The sequence below is a fragment of the Physella acuta genome, unplaced genomic scaffold (assembly GCF_028476545.2).
Source record: "Physella acuta isolate Inbredline_101_S28 unplaced genomic scaffold, ASM2847654v3 ptg001402l, whole genome shotgun sequence".
Lineage (NCBI taxonomy): Eukaryota > Metazoa > Mollusca > Gastropoda > Physidae > Physella > Physella acuta.
This window is the reverse complement of record NW_026732917.1, coordinates 21688-40731: the sequence shown is the minus strand read 5'-3', so window position 1 is coordinate 40731 and position 19044 is coordinate 21688. Positions and strand designations below refer to the sequence as shown.

Sequence of the window (19044 nt, the reverse complement as noted above, 5' to 3'; positions counted from 1 at the left end):
GATATATTAGTAGAGCATTAATTCTTCTAGCTTAATTTTGTGGATGGATATATTAGTAGAGCATTAATTTGTCTAACTTAATTTTGTGAGTGGATTTATTAGGAGAGCATTAATTTTTCTACCTTAATTTTGTCTGTGGATATATTAGTAGAGCATTAATTTTTCTACCTTAATTTTGTCTGTGGATATATTAGTAGAGCATTAATTTTTCTACCTTAATTTTGTCTGTGGATATATTAGTAGAGCATTAATTTTTCTACCTTAATTTTGTGGGTGGATATATTAGTAGAGCATTAATTCTTCTACCTTAATTTTGTGGTTGGATATATTAGTAGAGCATTAATTTTTCTACCTTAATTTTGTGAGTGGATTTATTAGGAGAGCATTAATTTTTCTACCTTAATTTTGTCTGTGGATATATTAGTAGAGCATTAATTTTTCTACCTTAATTTTGTCTGTGGATATATTAGTAGAGCATTAATTTTTCTACCTTAATTTTGTCTGTGGATATATTAGTAGAGCATTAATTTTTCTACCTTAATTTTGTGGGTGGATATATTAGTAGAGCATTAATTCTTCTACCTTAATTTTGTGGTTGGATATATTAGTAGAGCATTAATTTTTCTAACATAATTTTGTCTGTGGATATATTAGTAGAGCATTAATTTGTCTACCTTAATTTTGTCTGTGGATATATTAGTAGAGCATTAATTTTTCTACCTTAATTTTGTCTGTGGATATATTAGTAGAGCATTAATTTTTCTACTTTAATTTTGTGAATGGATATATTAGTAGAGCATTAATTTTTCTACCTTAATTTTGTGGATGGATATATAAGTAGAGCATTAATTTTTCTACTTTAATTTTGTGGATGGATATATTAGTAGAGCATTAATTTTTCTACCTTAATTTTGTGGATGGATTTATTTGCGAAGACAGCTGATTACACATATGTGCGTATGTGTTTGTAAATGTGGAAGGGCGTGGTAGAACGATAGAGCGTTTGGCTGCTAGCCGGGTGGTCTTCAGTTCGGACGTGTGAATGTTGGATGTCCCTGAGTCCACCCAGCTAAGATGGGTACCTAACTTACGTTGGGGAAAGTAAAAACGGCTTCGTAAAGTGAAGACATAAACCTTTTACATGCCGAGATCAAGAAACATATGTGCTCTATTTCATTTCCCAAGGGATCGCTAGGTGTAAAGAGAAAATCAATACTTACTTTAACTCTTTATATGCGTTCTTGTTTAGTTATCCATGCAGGTGGCTTCATTAGCTCTAATAAACTGTTCCACTAATTAAATTTTAACACAAACGTTTTTAATTACTCGTAATGATTAAATAATTACCCGGTAATTAACTGTCAAAACTCGTTTAGAAAAAAAAAGTGAAACAAAAACGTCCACCCCATCCCCGACTCTATTACTCTTCTGATACTTTAACAGAAGTCCGAATTCCCCCCCCCCCCCCCCCTCCTTAAGTGTGGTGCAATTAATTTACCCCCTTTTAATAACAAAACATCAGTTTGTCGCAAATAATAAGCTCCCATCCAAGCGTTTGTGTACTGTAGCGGCTTGATGCCTCCATAGGCACCCAATCAATCGGCCATTGATTTTCTAGAATCAAGGTAAATTTTGGCTGTTTGTGCAGTCGGTGCCATAATCCTTATCGTTCATAATCAGGCGGCTGATGCCAGGGGAGGGTAGGCGCTCGAGCTATCAGGGCGGTACCGGAACTGTCTTTTTGTATCAACTCACACTCACGTGCATGGTTAGGACTTGTCACATGATACATATCCGCGGTATTTTACGGAAAACTGTACCCAATTGCGTGGAGTATACTATTATAATATAGGTTACAAATAACTCAAATTCAGTGTGTCTTATTTGTGTTAAGACTATATTGTATGTATATTAGAGAGAGACAGAGAGAGAGAGAGAGAGAGAGAGAGAAAGAGAAAGAGAGAGTGGGGGGGGAGATATTTTATAAAGAATTCGATCTGTCGAATAATAGCTTAAAAGTAATGTGTCGATCATTTAAGGGGTCACAATATGACTTACATGTGGGTTTTGTATAGTTGGTTGTAGGTTGTTTGTTTTTGTTTTTTAACCCAGACGCACGTTAAGGGGATACGCAGAAGAAAAACCACCGAAATTCTGATTTATCGTCTTAATGGGTTTCTTTCACTTTTGGATTGTTTGTCCATTTCTTAATTTAGAAAATAAGAAATTAAATGAGCATATCCCCTTAACATATCACAATACATTTTCGTATATGTATAATAAAAATCAATATATATATATATATATATATATATATATATATATATATATATATATATATATATATATATATATATATATATATATATATATATATATACATACATACATACAGTTAGCTTTAGATTTTTACTTGGGTTCAAAGAAACCAGAAGGGATAAGAATGCGTTGTGTCAAGAATTCCCCACCCTCCCCAAGAATGCGTTGTGTCAAGAATTCCCCACCCTCCCCAAGAATGCGTTGTGTCAAGAATTCCCCACCCTCCCCACGACTTGACACCCCACTGCTGTTCTACCCTACATTCCGCCATCCCTGACGACCTCATGCTTCAGTGAAAGGATGTTGATGGAAAGTTTAGCTTGCGTTTCCTCTTACAAAAAACTCGCGCAAAAAGCGGGGCCAATGTTGTTATGTTCGTACAGTTAACATGTGTTAAAATTATCAGAGGAACATTTTGTGTTAAACAAAACAGAAAAATATGACAATAAATGGGGGGGGGGTCAAAAATTACAACATATTTGTAAAGAAGGAATTTCAAATGGGCAAAAGCAAGTAGATGATGATTTTACTTTTGTTATGCAATCACCATAGGACCACACGCATAGGATGATTAAAAAAACAGACTTTTAAAATCGGACAACGAAATAGTTAAAAAATGTTAAAAGTCGGAAATAGATACAAAATTTATAAAAAAAAATATTTTAAATGTACATTTAAATTATCATAAAGTAAAAATCTTCCTATGATGAACCCCGGCCCCCACACCCACACACTCCCCACACTGCTGAAGATCCACCACAGTCAGGCCCACAAAACAGTGCCGTCAGAGTACAGCAAATGTCGCCTAATTTACCTCTAGAAGTTCAACTGTGATTAGAACCAAAAATAACTCCGGCTGGAGAAAGCAACTTCCGCTGACAAATCCTAAAATCCTGAATTGGGGATAGTGCTTTAGTTTTGGTGACCTCATTTCAAACTACCCCTACCATTCTACACGTCTGCATATGCTTGGTATTACTTGCAATTATTTTCAAATTTTTTCATGTTTTTGCAATATCGTCAAAGGATTTTAATTAAGTGATTCATCATCGTTTAATTAAAAAAACTATGGTTTAAAAAGACTTCAATAAAAAGAAGAATTCGTATAAGTGGTCGGGTAAATTATAGGGAAAGGCCGAATGACTTTCAATGGAATGACTAAACTCCTGACTTAAATGTATGTGTTATGTAGAATGCGCATGGTAGGTCAGCTATGGGAGGGGCCTAATGATCTTCAATGGAATTTTTTCTCGGGGACGGGGGGCGGACACTGTTAAATGTGTATATTTTCTATATAAATTCCATTTCGTTCGGGCCCACACCCCCCTCCTTGTCGGTGACTAAAATATATGTGTTATGTAAGTAGCCTGGCTATGTGAGGCATAACTTGTTGACATGTGCATCGTAGGTCAATTCTGAGATGGGCCTATGACTTTTAACGGAATGACTAGCCTCCTGACTAAAATGTATGTGTTATGTAAGTGGCCTGGCTATGTATGACATAACATATTGACATATTGGGAGGGGCCGTATGACCTTCAATAGAATGACTAACCTCCTGACTAAAATGTATGTGTTATGTAAGTGGTCTGGCTATGTATGACATAACATATTGACGATTCTGGGAGGGGCCGTATGACCTTCAATAGAATGACTAACCTCCTGACTAAAACGTATGTGTTGTGTAAATGGCCTGGCTAGGTATGACATAACTTATTTCCCACGCAGCACGTCCTGCGTTGAGTGCTCTGCGATATGCTATAAAAAAATAAGTGCTCACGCTGAGACTAAAGCATAATGCAAAATAAAAAACGTCGTAAATAGTTTCTAACTCTTAACGTGACTTTAGTTTATTCGCTGACGATTTTTATAGAGTTCCAGGTTTTATTGTAACTGTTTTCTAAGACCTGACGCTTTCGAAGTTAGGTTATTATACGTTTGTTGGTTTTTAAACGTAGATCTAAGACCTTTAGCTTACAAAGCTAAGTCTATTAGAAGTCTATCTAAGACCGTTAGCTTACAAAGCTAGGTCTATTAGAAGTCTATCTAAGACTCTAAGACCTTTCGACTATAAACCTAAGTCTGTTAGAAGTCTATCTAAGACCTTAAGCTTATAAAGCTAGGTCTATTATAAGCCTATCTAAGTCTTTTAGCTTACTAACCTAATTCTATTAGAAGTCTATCTAAGACCTTTAGCTTCAAATATAGATCGTTAGAAGCCTATCTGATTCAGTTCAGCGAGAAGAAATTTGAGAAAAAAAATCAAGATCCGTTTTGCTGAATCGTTTTTTTTTTTTTTATATATATTAATAAAAAACTGTTTTCTAAACTGTCTGGAGATTTAGGTCAATTAATTGGTTGTGTTTTTCTTTTACATTTTTTTTTAAATGTAGAAAACACGTTAGAAAAGTTTTAGTTTGTTCGGAATCTCTTTACCTAAAGACAAGACCAGAGAGAAAAAAACTGGAAATACCCAGATTACGTAAAAACTCAAATATTGTCTTCAGTGAATGAAAGGAAAGATTTAAATAAGGCAATCCTTGTGCGCATGCGTGGACAATAGGTTTGTGGTTCCATCCTGCACGCGATTTTCGACATCCCCCCCTCCTCCCCTCTCCCCACAACAAATGAGAGCAGTAATGCGGAAAAAATGGCTGCTACAGCAGAATCTTGGGTAAACAGCGTGTATTTGTTTAGGGAAGATAATCCTCGTTAAAAGCTGTTTCTTCCCTTGTATCAGTGGGGATAATCACGATATTAGGCAGCGGCTGTATGCGGGCTCGGCTGTATTGTTGGTGATGACGTGTGCTGTTGGTGGTGGTTCGGCGAGGTTGATGGCGATTGCTGTACTTGAAAGTGTTGTTGTGTTGTTTTTGTTACATAGTGTGATGTGTTAGTGGTGTGTGAATGGGGGTATGTGAATTGTGGTGTATGAATGGTAGTGTGTGAATGGTGGTGTGTGAATTGTGGTGTGTGAATTGTGGTGTGTGAATGGTGGTGTGTGAATGGATGGTGTGTGAATGGTGGTGTGTGAATGGTGGTGTGTGAATGGTGGTGTGTGACGTTGTCGCTGAATGAACACAGCGGACTACCATAGTCGTTGTCTCTACAATTACCTCCCCTGACAAAAGATAAAAGATTTTGATCACAAGTGAAAGAAAAAGTTACAAACTCAATTCGAATGCCAGTTCCCGCATCTTATCCAGCCCAAGTTGTTATAAATAATATTCACGGCATCATACCACTGTGATATCCTACTGATACACATCATACCACTCTATCCTACAGATACCCATCATACCACTGTGATATCCTACAGATACCTATCATACCACTGATATCCTACAGATACCCATCATACCACTGATATCCTACAGATACCCATCATACCACTGTGATATCCTACTGATACCCATCATAACACTGTGATATCCTACAGATACCCATCATACCACTGTGATATCCTACAGATACCTATCATACCTCTGTGATATCCTACAGATACCCATCATACCACTCTGATATCCTACAGATACCCATCATACCACTGTGATATCCTACAGATACCCATCATACCACTGTGATATCCTACTGATACACATCATACCACTGATATCCTACTGATACACATCATACCACTGTGATATCCTACTGATACCCATCATACCATTATGATATCCTACAGATACCTATCATACCACTCTATCCTACTGATACACATCATACCACTGTGATATCCTACTGATACACATCATAAAACTCTGAATACCTACTGATACACATCATAACACCGTGATATCCTACTGACACCCATCATACCACTGATATCCTACAGATACCCATCATACCATTATGATATCCTACAGATACCTATCATACCACTCTATCCTACTGATACACATCATACCACTGTGATATCCTACTGATACACATCATAAAACTCTGAATACCTACTGATACACATCATAACACCGTGATATCCTACTGACACCCATCATACCACTGATATCCTACAGATACCCATCATCTCACTGTGATATCCTACAGATACCCATCATACCACTCTATCCTACAGATACCCATCATACCACTGATATCCTACAGATACCCATCATACCACTGATATCCTACAGATACCCATCATACCACTGATGTCTTACTGATACTCATCATACCACTCTGATATCCTACTGATGCTCATCATACCACTGTGATATCCTACAGATACCCATCATAACACTCTGATATCCTACAGATACCCATCATACCACTCTGATATCCTACAGATACCCATCATAACACTCTGATATCCTACAGATACCCATCATAACACTCTGATATCCTACAGATACCCATCATAACACTCTGATATCCTACAGATACCCATCATACCACTGTGATATCCTACAGATACCCATCATACCACTGATATCCTACAGATACCCATCATAACACTCTATCCTACTGATACACATCATACCACTCTGATATCCTACTAATACCCATCATAACACTCTCATATCCTACTGATACTCATCATACCACTCTGATATCCTACTAATACCCATCATAACACTCTGAATACCTATTGATACAAACGGTAATAGCCTGCAGAAAATCCAGTCCGCATTGCGAAAGACGTAGACCACACAATATTGACCGTCCCTGGGTCCAATACAGCTGACCACCCCCTTCCTCCCCCCCCCCCCCACACAAATCATGATGATAATGATGGTCATATTCTAACAACGCCTCTGGTTGATAATGTTGATGTGTGGTGTTGATGTGTGGTGTTGCTATGTGGTGTTGATGTGTGGTGTTGATGTGTGGTGTTGATGTGTGGTGTTGATGTGTGGTGTTGCTGTGTGGTGTTGCGGTGTGGTGTTGCTGTGTCGTGTTGATGTGTGGTGTTGCTGTGTGATGTTGATGTGTGGTGTTGATGTGTGGTGTTGATGTGTGGTGTTGATGTGTGGTGTTGATGTGTGGTGTTGATGTGTGGTGTTGATGTGTGGTGTTGCTGTGTGGTGTTGCTGTGTGGTGTTGCTTGTTCGATACTTCTTATAGTTAGGGGGGGGGGGTCTGTCTTTCATACTGAGTTGAACCTAGATTTATCTATGGTGTATAGTATTTATCTCATGACGAATTATAAAACACATTGTGATTTTTACTTTATTACACATTATACACATTAAACGTCTTTCTCATTTTCTGAAGATAAGAAGTATGACAAATTTAACTTGTGTGAAACGGCAAATTTTCAGCGAAGATCTTCTAAGCTGTTTTTGCTTTTTTTTTTTATTGACTGCACTATAAATAAGCTTGAATGATCGTAATTATTACCAATCAATTCGAACACTTCAGGTAATTGCAGGCTACGAATGCTGTGATTAATTCTTACAAGAAAGTCGTTAATTAAAGCAATGATTAGTTTAGTGATTAAAGGATATAGCACCATCGTCTAGGATTTACACTGTCGCTGTGTTACAGATTACTTGACATTAAAACAATGTCTCTTCAGCTCGTTTGCCTCAGGTTTCGAACGAATCGAGTTATAAGTTCGTACTCCGAAACACGGTAAAATTGACTACATTCCGTGTTACGTTGATAATACTAATTAGCGAGATGGTCTTGGTAATGATTGTGGGATATGTATGTGGATGGTACAGCAGTCATACTGTGCGTGAGGGAAGGGATATGTAATACTCGTTATAGGTGTGGGTAGTGGGGGGGAGGGGACGACTTTAAAAGGTTCATTAAACCCTCTTGACGCCCCTAGACACGTGAAGGTATCAACAAATTGTTGAGTTTATTGTTGAATTTATTGTTGGATTTATTGTTGGATTTATTGTTGGATTTATTGTTGGATTTATTGTTGGATTTATTTCCACCAGTTAAACCAGCAGACCTCGCGAACTAAACGTCAATTAAAGTTTTATTTTTATTCTTTCCGTGTTGGGCATTAACGTCGCCCAATCTTCCACTAGAACTGTATAATCACGTGACATGTAAACAGCTGAAGGAAACAATTTGATTGGTCCTTAGTTTTAAACGTTAGAGTGACGTAAAGAAATGGACGGGAGAGGAAGTATAGTGTAGAGAGTTTCAGATTTTGTGGTTGGTGAAAATAATGGTGTGAAATGTTGTTAAAAGGTGTGGGAGTGGGGATAGGGAAATGGTTTGTGCGGTGGAGGCGAGTTGAAATTGTTGAGAGATGGTGTGTAGGGAAGGGTGAATTGTATGGGGTTGGGGGGGGGGGGGGGTTAGTTTAAAGTATAGACAGTGGTAATAGATGTATCTGGCAAAAGTGGACAGTGTGGGGTGAGTTGTGTGGGGGAGATGGTGGGGTGCGTTGTGTGGGGGAGATGGTGAGGTGCGATGTGTGGGGGAGATGGTGAGGTGCGATGTGTGGGGGAGATGGTGAGGTGCGATGTGTGGGGGAGATGGTGGGGTGCGATGTGTGGGAAACAGTGGTTTGAGAAGTAAGGGGGGGTGGCAAGAGATTGGGAGACGATAGTGTGGGAGAGGGTGGGTTTGGATGTGTGGGGAGAGAATGTAAGGATAGAAAGTGGTGATTTGGTGAGACTATGATGCAGCCTGACTAGGTGGTGATTATATGGAGTGGTAGTGCTGTGAGACCAGGGTGAGACTAATGATGGTGAGACAATGATACAGCGAGATGACGTGTATAGTGAGACTGGTGAGACAATGATACAGTGAGCAGAGAGGTGAGACTGGTGAGACAATGATACAGCGAAATGACGTGTATGGTGAGACTGGTGAGACAATGATACAGTGAGCAGAGAGGTGAGACTGGTGAGACAATGATACAGCGAAATGACGTGTATGGTGAGACTGGTGGTGAGACATTGATACAGTGAGCAGGGAGGTGAGACTGGTGAGACAATGATACAGCGAAATGACGTGTATGGTGAGACTGGGGTAGTGAGTCAATGATACAGTGAGCAGAGAGGTGAGACAATGATACAGCGAGCAGAGAGGTGCGACTAGTGAGACAATGATACAGTGAGCAGAGAGGTGAGACTGGTGTGGTAAGACAATGATACAGTGAGCAGAGAGGTGAGACTAGTGTGGTGAGACAATGATACAGTGAGCAGAGAGGTGAGACAATGATACAGTGAGCAGAGAGGTGAGACTAGTGAGACAATGATACAGTGAGAAGAGAGGTGAGACTGGTGAACAATGATACAGTGAGAAGAGAGGTGAGACTGGTGAGACAATGATACAGTTAGAAGAGATGTGAGACTAGTGAGACAATGATACAGTGAGGTGAGACTGGTGAGACAATGATACAGTGAGGTGAGACTGGTGAGACAATGATACAGTGAGCAGTGGGGTGAGACTGGTGAGACAATGATACAGTGAGCAGAGAGGTGAGACTGGTGAGACAATGATACAGAGAGGTGAGACTGGTGAGACAATGATACAGTGAGGTGAGACTGGTGAGACAATGATACAGCCAGCAGAGAGGTGAGACTGGTGAGACAATGATACAGTAAGCAGACGAACACGGTAAACAGACGCAGCAATCCCACGTCCAATAATAACAGCTTAGCACTAAGGGAAGCAACCGATAAAACCGGTGTGTTTTATTACTCGACGCTCCAAGACGGGCGATCATTTGGAGCGGATCGAACGCTGAAATCGATAGGTTTCAAACGAATGCAGGCTTCAAGCTACGGGTATTCCCGACCAGTACTATCCACTACAACACCTCTAAGCGAGATGTGTTTCTCTGTCTTTTCTAGATAATCATTCGTTCTGTCAATGGTAGGATGAAACTTTGTGTCACCGTTTTGATGGGGCGACTGCAGTAAGGGAAAATGGATAAGGAAGAGACAGAGAGAACGAGAGCGTGAGAGAGAGAAAGAGAGAGAGAGAGAGAGTAGAGAGAGGTAGAGAAAGAGAGATTTAATGTTGTTGATTCACATGTTGGCCTAAATGGAGAGCTTTAGTGCGTAATGTTTGTATAGTTTTGTGAGGACATTTTTGGAAGTCCTTTTGTATTGTGCGGTTGTATAGAGCGGTAACGAGGAACTTCAGTGAAAATGTTTTTAGGGGGGGGGGGAGTGTCTAATTCTATGAGATATTTTTGGCTCAGAATTTTTGTGAAGGGATGTTTGTAATGTACTGCTGTAAAGGAATTTACAAATTTATAGTGAAATTGTGTAAAGAACTGCTGTAAAGGAATTTACAAATGTGTAGTGAAATTTTGTAAAGTACTGCTGTAAAGGAATTAACGAATGTGTAGTGAAATTATGTAAAGGATCTTTCAACTACTAATTTTAAAGAAACCCTAAAAGAACTACTGAGAAAAACATTTTGCAAACAACATTTGTGACGGAATGTGTAAAGAGCTTTCCTGAAATGTTGCGATAACTTTTATGAAAGAACGTTGGTAGAGAACTACAGCCGCAGGGGAGGGAAGTGAGTGTACAAGAACATTAACTGTGAGTGACGGCTGTCAACTCTAATTCCCCCACCCTGAGTTTCTGACGCTCGTGTAAATGAAACAGCCCACGACTGAGTATGCTAATCACTCCTCGCCCGGTAACACGGAGAAGAACGTTTTACACATGAATTTGATGTAAGTGCTAGATCACCAGCTAAACAACACAGGATGAAAACATGAGCAATGAAATGTAATCGGTACCTACCACTATCCAGCGTACATTCCTGGGTTCAAATCTTTAACACATTTTTAGAAGCTTGTTTGATGCACCTTGCTCCTTAATTTTTAAGCTTATTCACTTTTTTACTCGAAATTTAACTCACGAGGTTAAATAATATTTCATTAATTTTTTCAAGTCCGATGAATCCGCTGAGCCAGTTATTTCCCTTTACGAATTTTATTTTTATTTTTTTCACACGAAACCGGTTTGAACCATATCAAGTTCTCGTTAACCTTTAATTTTTACGATAAATTAGTTAATAAACAATTATTTTTTCAGATATTAAATTTATTTCAACTATTTATTATACTGAGTAGTAATAGGCCTATACACAAATATTAATGTAAAAAGAAATTAAAAGAGACTAAAAAAAAATCTAGATTCTCTACGCACAATTGACTGATTTTTATTATTATTTCAGAAGGATACTTCCTCTTATTGTTTTCTATTGACTGTGAAAAAAAAAAATAACAATCAACTGACTTTGAACACACTGTTATCTCCGAATAGACCCGCACTAACTCTCACCAAACATCGTCAAACTAAAAAAATTAGCCGAGGTTTTCGCCCAAATCCCGCGCAGCGCGAATTCCCGCAGACGGAGCGCGCGCGAGCCGCCTGATTTCCTGTTGCGTGACCACCAATCATGGCGCCTGTTGCAGTCGCGTCCCCCGGCGCACGAGTCTGCTAGGCGGCTGGCGTCGCTTATCTCCGCCATCAACCAATCGCTCACATTGTTGTTACATGATTACTTTGTTGTTACATGATTACATTTTTGTTACATGATTACCTTTTTGTTACATGATTACATTTTTGTTACATGATTACATTTTTATTACATGATTACATTTTTGTTACATGATTACATTTTTGTTACATGATTACACTTTTGTTACATGATTACATTTTTGTTACATGGTTACACTTTTGTTACATGATTACATTTGTGTTACATTATTACATTTTTGTTGCATGACTACACTTTTATTACATTATTACATTTTTGTTACATGATTACATATTTGTTACATGATTACATTTTTGTTACATGATTACATTTTTGTTACCTTATTACATTTTTATTACATGATTACACTTTTGTTACATGATTACACTTTTGTTACATGATTACATTTTTGTTACATGATTACATTTTTGTTACATGATTACATTTTCGTTACATGATTACACTTTTGTTACATGATTACACTTTTTGTTACATGATTACATTTTTGTTACATGGTTACACTTTTTGTTACATGATTACAATTTTGTTACATGATTACACTTTTGTTACATGATTACACTTGTGTTACATGATTACACTTTTGTTACATGATTACATTTGTGTTACATGATTACATTTTTGTTACATGATTACATTTTTGTTACATGATTACATTTTTGTTATATGATTACATTTTTGTTACATCATTACACTTTTGTTACATGATTACATTTTTGCTTCATGATTACACTTTTGTTACATGATAACACTTTTGTTACATGATTACACTTTGTGTTACATGATAACATTTTTGTTACATGATTACATTTTTGTTAAATGATTACACTTTTGTTACATGGTTACACTTTTGTTACATGATTACACTTTTTGTTACATGATTACATTTTTGTTACATGATTACATTTTTGTTACATGATTACACTTTGTGTTACATGATTACACTTTGTGTTACATGATTATACTTTTGTTACATGATTATACTTTTGTTACATGATTACATTTTTGTTACATGATTACATTGTTGTTACATGATTACATTTTTGTTACATGATTACACTTTGTGTTACATGATTACACTTTTTGTTACATGATTACATTTTTGTTACATGGTTGCACTTTTTGTTACATGATTACAATTTTGTTACATGATTACACTTTTGTTACATGATTACACTTGTGTTAGATGATTACACTTTTGTTACATGATTACATTTGTGTTACATGATTACACTTTTGTTACATGATTACATTTTTGTTATATGATTACATTTTTGTTACATGATTACATTTTTGTTATATGATTACATTTTTGTTACATGATTACACTTTTGTTACATGATTACATTTTTGCTTCATGATTACACTTTTGTTACATAATAACACTTTTGTTACATGATTACACTTTGTGTTACATGATAAAATTTTTGTTACATGATTACATTTTTGTTAAATGATTACACTTTTGTTACATGATTACACTTTTGTTACATGATTACACTTTTTGTTACATGATTACATTTTTGTTACATGATTACATTTTTGTTACATGATTACACTTTGTGTTACATGATTACACTTTGTGTTACATGATTATACTTTTGTTACATGATTATACTTTTGTTACATGATTACATTTTTGTTACATGATTACATTGTTGTTACATGATTACATTTTTGTTACATGATTACACTTTGTGTTACATGATTACACTTTTGTGACATGATTACACTTTTGTTACATGATTATACTTTTGTTACATGATTACATTTTTGTTACATGATTACATTTGTGTTACATGATTACATTTCTGTTACATGATTACATTTTTGTTACATGATTACACTTTGTGTTACATGATTACACTTTTTGTTACATGATTACATTTTTGTTACATGGTTACACTTTTTGTTACATGATTACACTTTTTGTTACATGATTACATTTTTGTTACATGATTACACTTTGTGTTACATGATAAAATTTTTGTTACATGATTACATTTTTGTTAAATGATTACACTTTTGTTACATGATTACACTTTTGTTACATGATTACACTTTTTGTTACATGATTACATTTTTGTTACATGATTACATTTTTGTTACATGATTACACTTTGTGTTACATGATTACACTTTGTGTTACATGATTATACTTTTGTTACATGATTATACTTTTGTTACATGATTACATTTTTGTTACATGATTACATTGTTGTTACATGATTACATTTTTGTTACATGATTACACTTTGTGTTACATGATTACACTTTTGTTACATGATTACACTTGTGTTAGATGATTACACTTTTGTTACATGATTACATTTTTGCTTCATGATTACACTTTTGTTACATGATAACACTTTTGTTACATGATTACACTTTGTGTTACATGATAAAATTTTTGTTACATGATTACATTTTTGTTAAATGATTACACTTTTGTTACATGATTACACTTTTGTTACATGATTACACTTTTTGTTACATGATTACATTTTTGTTACATGATTACATTTTTGTTACATGATTACACTTTGTGTTACATGATTACACTTTGTGTTACATGATTATACTTTTGTTACATGATTATACTTTTGTTACATGATTACATTTTTGTTACATGATTACATTGTTGTTACATGATTACACTTTTGTTACATGATTATACTTTTGTTACATGATTACATTTTTGTTACATGATTACATTTGTGTTACATGATTACATTTTTGTTACATGATTACATTTTTGTTACATGATTACACTTTTGTTACATGATTATACTTTTGTTACATGATTACATTTTTGTTACATGATTACATTTTTGTTACATGATTACATTTTTGTTACATGATTACATTTGTGTTACATGATTACACTTTTGTTACATGATTACATTTTTGTTACATGATTACACTTTTGTTACATGATTACATTTTTGTTACATGATTACATTTTTTATAGCTTTCGGTCCAACGCGGCCGGTGTTGACCAGGTTTTTAAAGTAATTTTTTTTTTCATTACATTGTTTTTATATATCATTAACTTAATTAGTATTTTTAATAATCATAGCATAAATTACATTACTTCGATTTTCAAGTGAGTTATGTTTCAGCAACTCTGTATAGCTTTATATTGTGTAATAAGTAAGAATATGTAAGCTAGGTGAGTTAAATTATCCCAAAAAAACTTACTAAATATACAAGACATTTAGACCAATATGAAAAAAAATTAATTCAACGCCATTTTATGAAACATTGTTAAATACATCCCATACGCCCCCCATACTAATTAACCAAATTCTCCATTCTGTTACATAATCATTACACAAACCTCAAATATAGTGGCCATGAAATGGATTTCAATGGGTGTTTTTTTATTGAACAACTGTTGTGAGCTGTTTATTGGGCGCATCCACGCGGTCTTTTTATTTATTTTTTTTCTTTATGGAATAGTTCACTCGTTTGATTCTTGTGATGTTGACTAATGTTGAAGGGTGTCAAAACTGGTCTTTAAAGTCAACATTATCAAAGGTTACACTTAATGGGCTGGGCAGCACAGCAACTTTACCTGGAAAGTTCACGAAAAGTATAGAATGTATATATATATATATATATATATATATATATATATATATATATATATATATATATATATATATATATATATATATATATATGTGTGTGTGTGTGTGTGTGTGTGTGTGTGTGTGTGTGTGTGTGTGTGTGTGTGTGTGTGTGTGTGTGTGTGTGTGTGTGTGTGTGTGTGTGTGTGTGTACTTTAAAAATATATATATATATCTTTTTAAAATAAATCAGGAGTGCGCTCCCCTAAACTTCATCTCATATTTTGATTGAACAGTAAGGGTTGATATTGGACTACCAGTAGAATCGGGCTATAGAAATGTAGAGGTTTGTGAAGAAACCGCAAATTTTTCAAGAAAGCACATTTAGGTAAAAATTAAAAAGTTGTAAGATTATGCTGCTTTGTGATTATATTATATAAAATTATCAGATTCTGAAGGTGTATGAGACATCGGAAATAAAGTATCCCTTTCTTTTAACGTAAATCTCTAACTAAAACGAAAATAGTGTTGCCGGTATTTTAAAAATCGAAAATACAACTACTTCCAAATACTGAAGGTCACACAAAATGTATATAAATAAAGTATAAATTATTTTTTTTATTTTTTTATTTATATATGAAATCTCGTCGTCATCAAGTTATCCTGTTTCCACGGGAAAAAATACAGTAAAGCACCACTTCCGATAACCGGAAAAGTTCAAAAGTTAATAGGAACAATCTGATCCTTATATGTAAAATTTCCTACACCTAACTGAAACAGTAGTCAAGTTATCGGCTTTTGGGGAAATCGGAAGTAGAATATGTGCTCTTTCCGGTTAGCGGAAATAATTCAAAGTTGATAGATAGCTACCGAATGGACATAAAACTATGTCAACCGAGCTTATATATACTCAAGTTATCTGGTTCACATACACACACACATACACACATACAGACATACTCACCGACAAGATTGCAACACAAAGTTCCCCCCTAAGGAATGTGTATAAATATCGAGATTTATCAAAATCATTATTTCGATTTTTTCCAGGATTACAACACGTCCTCAATACACCGTATAAGAGATGGTAAAATTAAAGAAAACAAATCCATACGATCGATTATCAATGTTATAATTAATTAACGTCTGTAATAGAAGACAATGCTTTTGTGTTTTTAATGACGTAGCTAATTATCTAGGTGTGGAGCTTGAAAAGCAATGATATCCCCTTACAGCTAGAAACTTAATAAAGCTGTGTGTGTTGCTGGTGTGTAGACCACTGTGTTGATATGATGGTGTGTAGACTAATGTATGATATGATGGTGTGTAGACTACTGTATGATAAGATGGTGTGTAGACTACTGTAGGATATGATGGTGTGTAGACTAGTGTGTTGATATGATGGTGTAGACTAGTGTGTTGATATGATGATGTGTAGACTACTGTATGATATGATGGTGTGTAGACTACTGTAGGATATGATGGTGTGTAGACTACTGTATGATATGATGGTGTGTAGACTACTGTATGATATGATGGTGTGTAGACTACTGTATGATATGATGGTGTGTAGACTTCTGTATGACTATGATAGTGTGTAGAGTATGATATGATGGTATCTAGACTATGATATGATGGTGTGTAGACTACTGTGCTATTAAGATGGCGTTTAGACTACGCCAATTTTACACCTCAGAGAACAATTCTCAAGAAAAACTGATTTACATTGCTAACGAGTCACGCGATTTCAAGCTAAATATAGACCAGATTTTTGTGTATGTTTTCCCGACACCTACGCCAGAAATGTGTGATTGACGGGTGCACGTCATGAGTTGTGTTTCTAAATGTGCTCACACGAACTACTGTGTATGACAAGCCTCCCCACATGATGATTTCTAACACCTCCAAGCAAAAGTCTAGCAGAAGTCAGGCAAGGCGCTAGGATGTTGACAGCAGCCGACAATTGCTAGTCCGTGACGTGGAGCAGCAGACGTGGGCAGAAGCAGGGTTACCACGTGACCTTGACAAGGGAAAGAACCGGGGAACGAGAATACCTGCAGGAACTGAGGCGTGAGGAGATGAATGTGGGCTGGGGGTGTCAGATTTCTCCAGGCTGGCTGATAGCACGGGCAAACATAAAGGGATGGAGAACAACGTGGATGCTGATACATGGATGATGACAGTGGATCGTGAGAAATGGATGCTGACAATGGATGCTGATACATGGATGTTGGCAGTGGATCGTGAGAAATGGATGATGACAATGGATGCTGATACATGGATGATGACAGTGGATCGTGAGAAATGGATGATGACAATGGATGCTGACAATGGATGCTGAGAAATGGATGCTGACAATGGATAATGACAATGGATCGTGAGAAATGGATGATGACAATGGATACTGAGAAATGGATGTTGAGAAATGTATGATGACAATTGATGCTGAGAAATGGATGCTGACAATGGATAATGACAATGGATCGTGAGAAATGGATGATGACAATGGATACTGAGAAATGGATGTTGAGAAATGTATGATGACAATTGATGCTGAGAAATGGATGCTGACAATGGATATTGACAATGGATCGTGAGAAATGGATGATGACAATGGATACTGAGAAATGGATGTTGAGAAATGTATGATGACAATTGATGCTGAGAAATGGATGCTGACAATGGATAATGACAATGGATCGTGAGAAATGGATGATGACAACGGATGCTGAGAAATGGATGCTGACAATGGATACTGAGAAATGGATGTTGAGAAATGTATGATGACAATTGATGCTGAGAAATGGTTGATGACAATGGATCCTGAGAAATGGATGATGACAAAGGATGCTTATACGTAGATGAGAAATGGATGAGAAATGGATGATGACAAAGGATGCTGATACGTGGATGAGAAATGGATGAGAAATGTATGATGAAAATGGATTATGATAGAGATGGATAATAACAATTGATCGTGAGAAATGGATGCTGACAATGGATGTGGATAATGACAATGATTGTTGAAAATTAATGTTTGTAAATGAATACTTAGAATAGGACAAAGAGTGCTGAGATGTAAAATGGATGGATTTTAAAAATAGATGCTGATAAACAGATGTTGAAAATTGATGCTGATAATGATTTTGAGAAATGTATGCTGAAAAATGGGTATGTTGTATTTTGTGAAACATCGGAAAAGAATTCTATTCGGTTAGATATTACATTCAAAGAAGTAATTACTTATGGACATTAGAATTAAGCATACACATATGTAGGCCTAATTCTGAATTCAGTAAGCTATTAATGCTAAAATATATTCAATTGTGAATATATTTTTTTTTAGTTTAGCAGGCTACTCAATAATAGATAGAGGATGGGTTCAATAAATCACCAGGAAAATATTACAAAACGCGTTGGTTTCAACGATTTTTCTGAGATGAATAAAAATAAGATAGGATATTTCTCAACTTAATAACTTGTATAGTGTTAATTATAATTTCCACGCGTATTAAAACGTGTTTATTTTATATTAAATAATTGTATTACTAGAACCACTTCTTCATTGACTAGCCACTTCTATATTGGCCATCCACTTTTATATTGGCCATCCAATTCTATATTGGCCAGCCACATCTATATTGGCCAGCCACTTCTATATTGGCCAGCCAATTCTATATTGGCCATCCACTTATATATTGGCCATCCACTTCTATAT

General features: G+C 35.8%; 2 protein-coding genes across 3 annotated transcripts in view; both read right to left on the bottom strand.

Moving 5' to 3' along the window:
* Positions 1-11542, bottom strand: part of LOC131927452 (allatostatin-A receptor-like) — a 224993-nt gene extending 213451 nt beyond the window's left edge. The window contains exons 1-2 of one of the 2 annotated variants that reach the window (XM_059283139.1): positions 11493-11542; positions 10995-11334 (exon numbers count right to left, since the gene is read on the bottom strand). The gene's annotated coding sequence lies outside the window, so the exon portion shown is untranslated. The remainder of the gene's footprint in view (positions 1-10994; positions 11335-11492) is intronic. The other variant, XM_059283140.1, reaches the window with a different exon arrangement.
* Positions 1-17677, bottom strand: part of LOC131927451 (papilin-like) — a gene marked incomplete at its 5' end in the record, with an annotated part of 49454 nt that extends 31777 nt beyond the window's left edge. Inside the window, one exon of the mRNA XM_059283138.1 lies at positions 17381-17677. Within this exon, the coding sequence (XP_059139121.1) occupies positions 17381-17677 (297 nt within the window). The remainder of the gene's footprint in view (positions 1-17380) is intronic.
* Positions 17678-19044: the final 1367 nt, after the last annotated feature.